Here is a 4,738-nt window from a genome sequence, read left to right as displayed (position 1 = left end):
GATTTACTGAATAAAATTGTATTTCTTTGTTATGTGTGTATTTAAATTCCATAACTCCTGGATGGTCTTGAGTAAATTTCATTTGTTTTATTTTTAACCATTCTACTTTTTGTTCATCTGAGTCTTTTTTGCGGTTTACCAGATTTTGTTTTAATGCATCCATACTCTTGAAATCCTCTTTTTCCATGCATACTACTTCAAATTTGATCTTTTTAACTCTTGAGTTTGAAATTATGTTATGCCATTGTGTAGGCACATAAATTTCAGGATGATATTTCAACTTTTTTTCTATATCACCAAAATCGCTATCGTTTTGTAGATATGAATGTCCTGGCTCAGCAAACTTATGAACTACTTCCTTTATGTTTAAAGTAGGGGACTGCACTATGTACATCCATAACGCGGCAATATTAATGTTGCGGTTTTGGCCGCCACATGAGTCAGACCATGCAATCAATATGTCCTTATGATCATGGGTATTTATGAATTTTAAAATACATGATCCTATTTCCTGGGAACCTCGTGAGGCAGTGGTCTCATCCCAAACATGCATTGTCTCGACATTATTTTCAAAATTATGTATACCAAGATTGTAGCATGAAAGCTGCCTCTTATAGTAAACAACTCCTGTGGTTAGTTTAGGAAGAAGCATTACTTTCTGAAGATCAAAACTAATTACTGTAGCTTTCCCTTCTTTACTAATCTTAACGTCTTCATTTATTTCTGAGCGAGCTAACTGTACTTTTCTGTGGTGTAGTTCCTGGTTTAGTTTCTTAGTCTTTAACATTGCTTCATCTTTGTTTTCCTCAGCTGCCTTTATTTCAATGTTCAACCTGTCACATGTTTGACAGGTATCTTTTCGTGGAGATTTAAAACTAAGATTAAAATCACGTCTGAACACTTTTTCATAAAGCGATTGGCTTGGAACTTTGTCAACATTTCTCTCTCTTAAACTATCAACATAGAGTCTGTACATTAATGACAAATTTAAATTACAATGCAAGTATTTTTTTTGGGATTGAGTTCTACAGTAATGACTTACTATGGTAGGGAAACTTTGTATATGATTTTTTATTGACTCCATTGTGGACGGTGAAGATTTGTTATGAGGCACTTTTTTCCCTCTAAGATCACTTAAATTTCCACTTTTTTTCTTAAGCAAAGCACGATGTACTCTACTACTATTGATTTGTAATATTCCCATAAACATTTTTTTGCATACTTTAATATCTCCGTTTTCAGAAGGGATATAAAATTCACGATTGCCTGTTTTTTTTGAAATATCAGTGTTCTTACGACGTCTTATTATCGTTCTACATTTTACAGCACCACTTATTATGCTTGTTTGAGTTTCCCAAGACTGTGACTCGTTATAAAACAAATTAAAAAAACTTTCTTTTTACTGTGCTGTAAGCTTATTTTGGCAGTTTATTTTGCAATTGCAGGAATAGTCATTAAAAGATTTAGAGTGTATGACAGTACCTGAAGTATTGATATATTCTTTACCAGCTGCCCTTTTTTGCTTGCGAATATTTTTTTCCACTTCTTAGGATCAGATTTTCTCTTCTTGTCTTGAGGTTCTTCCTGCCCTCTGGTATTTTTTTCATCTGTAAAAACACAAAATTATTAATATTTTATATAAGTAAATATTTTACATTACTTTTTTATGTTATAACATAAAAATACTTTGAAACACACATTCACTATGCATAAGACAGACAATTTACGTTCTCTTTTGCCAAAGTGAACTATGTGATTTTAATTTTTTTTTACAATTCCAATATAAATTAATGGAATATATTGCTTCATTCTTATATAGATAGGTAAATACTATGTTCTTAGGTTGGTATAACTGCTCATATTTCACTAGCACTCCCAGTGGACACTGCAAGAAATAAATTTGCACATGGTTCACTTTGGCAAAAGAAACGTTCCAAAACATAACCAAACTTTGATAATGAAGTTTTATGGCAATAAATATTATTATCTTACCTGATTCTGTAATATCCGAATCAGAACTTGGATGGTAATCATCTGAAGACCCATTACTGAAATCAGCGTGTTCATCTTCACTAGAATTTCTATCAACAATGTCATGACGATGTGAACTATGTGCACGGGAAGCCATCTTGGACTGGATGATGGTTCACTGTGGCATATGACTACCAGTACTACCACCCTTTTGCTAAATAGAATTTACTAATTTCCAGCTGATGTTTTCTGTTATTCACATAGTTCGTTTTGGAATAAGTTTAGAACAAAAGTTTGCCTCATAATGGAAATGAAAAAGTTAAAACAAATAAAATGCACATAGTTCACTCTGGCATGAGACCATCCAATTTGTCTTACTGTAAAGTCATGATGATTTTACTAGAAAATATAGTGTTGTTTAATAATAATAAAGTTCAAGCAACAATTACTATATGCATTAACTTGGTACTAATATCTCTGCTCTCCGCTAACAGATGACAGTCCCGAAAACATTAAAACTCATGCTTCCCATTATCCAACGATTAGCCAGTCCAGTACCATACGCCTTATTATGGTACTGATATTGCTGCTGCCCCTCATGAGTGAATAGAATATGCAAGGAAGGTTTTGGCAATTTAATAGGATTTTGTGTGTTAGAATATTATTTTTCCGAGAAAGTGAAGAATATCAATTTGCTATCCGGATTTAATCCATAAATTATTAGAATACTATAAAATAATGATATTAGCATAAAAAAAACGGTCTAATAGTCAGTAATAAAGCATATAAAAATGTTCTTTAACATACAAAAGAGATGACGTAGAGTAGGGCATAACGTAACAATAGACCCATATAATTTTAAAGGATTGCAACATTTAACTGATGTATATATAACTCTTATAATACTTTTAAATTCAGAGGTCTAATACGACTTTCTTAAATCAGGATATATAAAACAGTGATTAAACCAGTGCTAATGTGTGGATATGTGGCCAGAACGCTAACAAAACAATGTACGTAAAACTTAGGTATTAATTAGATCAGGATTGCTAGAAAAGCCATCAGAAGTATTTTTCGACTTACAAAGGTCCGCGTACTAACCAATACCGAACGGAACTAATGCCAAGGCCAAACACATATATAAAGACAACAACGTCGTGTAAGAAGCTAAATCTCAATGCTAAAGTTGCGCTGGCTATATCCAAAGGCTCTATACTAACTACATTGCCAAGTTAAATTGGGAGGATGCCCCAAGAGAAAAAATGCCTTTAGGACTTCCACAAATGAAGGGGGAAGGTAACATGAGGTCAGATTTAGGAATAATGAGACTTTCTACCGACCCATCATATTTATCAACACATGCCTGTTCAACTACCTGCTATCCTACCTATAGTCAATACTCATCTGTTGGGGACTATCAAATCAATTACATATAATCAAACAAACCAGGCTTAAAAAAAGTTATCTCAGGAAAGGCACTTTTAAAACGTTATTTACGTGACTTATTAAAATTTAAATTTTTAATGAAAAGTAGAAGATTAGCCATTTGTTATGGGGTTCAGAGAAGAACCTTCACGATGTTAATTTTTTGAGATATGATTGGATGTTTTCTCTTCATTGCATACTGAGACGCCCAAGTGGTATTCTTCTGTGCTAACTTCCTTCCATACCAGTTTTACAAGTTTGACATCTTGGCGTCTATGCATGTGTACGATCTACCTTAAGCAATTTATTTGCCTAAACAATATCGTTATATGAGCTTTCTTTATTAAGTATGTGTTCTTCTTCTATACGGATTTGTAGCGATATGATAATGAGGTTAAAACAATTTTCCTATTATTTTCCTTTCAAATATTCGTAGTTCTTCCTTATCCGTTTTAGTCATTGTCCATGATTAGCATCTATGTATTAAAATGGGTAAAAAGTTTAAATTATGATCTGTATTTCTTTGGTGGCATTATTATTAACCGTGATTATTTATCTAAGATATTTAAAGTGTTCCATATTTACGAAATTGTAGTTGTTAACTTTAATATTTTATCAAGATCTATTAAATTGGTCTCTTCTGTTGATTCGCTTGTATTTCTTCTTAGCTTGACGAATTCTTCTTTTTTCATTCTGTGAACTACTAGTGGGTTCTTTTTACGGAATTTTTTCATCACGTTTAGGTAATCATCAACGGTATATAAACGTTGTTGAAATTTTAGGTCATTTTCAAAATCTCCAAAATCACTACCATTGGGTAAAAGCTATGACTAGGAAAGAAATAGCGTAATGTAATTGTTTCAATGGTAGGATGAGTTTCCAAAATCATTTTCAGAATCAAAACTATTTTAATTCTGCGGTTTTGGCCGCCACAAGAGTCTGACCACAAAATTACATGTTTTGCAGAAGTAACATTTTCTTCAATGTGTTTCTTAAGACAAATGCCTACGTCCTGGGCTCCCCGACCAGCTTCACCTTCTATCCAAATATAACAATGACTTTTTTATCCTTGGCGCTATGGATACCAAGGTTGTAAATACATAATTGACGCTTATAATATACAATATTTCGTCGGTATACTGCGAAAACCAGGTAAATGTCGGAATACCGAAATCGAGAAAAAACGTTTCTAAAGTTTAGTTTTTTATTGTGAGTTAAGCAGTCAGCTTGTTTTTGATATGAGTTATTCTAGTTTAAGATGCATATATCTGAAATGATACTCTATCATTAGTTTAAAAACGTTGAGACACCTATCTGACTAATCCTAAATTTAAGTTGGAAA

At 32.7% G+C, this 4,738-nt stretch overlaps 1 protein-coding gene across 1 annotated transcript; it reads right to left on the bottom strand.

Annotated features, from left to right (window-relative positions):
* Nucleotides 1-1,008: 1,008 nt before the first annotated feature.
* On the bottom strand, nucleotides 1,009-2,310 carry LOC140435645 (uncharacterized). The gene is made up of 2 exons (XM_072524373.1): nucleotides 1,993-2,310; nucleotides 1,009-1,607 (listed from the first exon to the last, which is right to left on the bottom strand). The coding sequence occupies exons 1-2, from the start codon at nucleotides 2,126-2,128 to the stop codon at nucleotides 1,429-1,431; spliced, it is 315 nt and encodes a 104-aa protein (XP_072380474.1). The 5' UTR covers nucleotides 2,129-2,310; the 3' UTR covers nucleotides 1,009-1,428.
* Nucleotides 2,311-4,738: the final 2,428 nt, after the last annotated feature.

Source organism: Diabrotica undecimpunctata, chromosome 3 (genome assembly GCF_040954645.1).
Source record: "Diabrotica undecimpunctata isolate CICGRU chromosome 3, icDiaUnde3, whole genome shotgun sequence".
NCBI lineage: Eukaryota > Metazoa > Arthropoda > Insecta > Coleoptera > Chrysomelidae > Diabrotica > Diabrotica undecimpunctata.
The sequence above is the reverse complement of the archived record's forward strand: the minus strand, read 5'-3'. Positions and strand labels throughout refer to the sequence as shown.

Coding starts and splice junctions, on each gene's coding strand:
- LOC140435645 (XM_072524373.1), bottom strand. CDS start 2,128: ATGGCTTCCCGTGCACATAGTTCACATCGTCATGACATTGTTGATAGA. Junction 1,608..1,992: donor TTCGGATATTACAGAATCAG/GTAAGATAATAA, acceptor GTGTTTTTACAG/ATGAAAAAAATACCAGAGGG.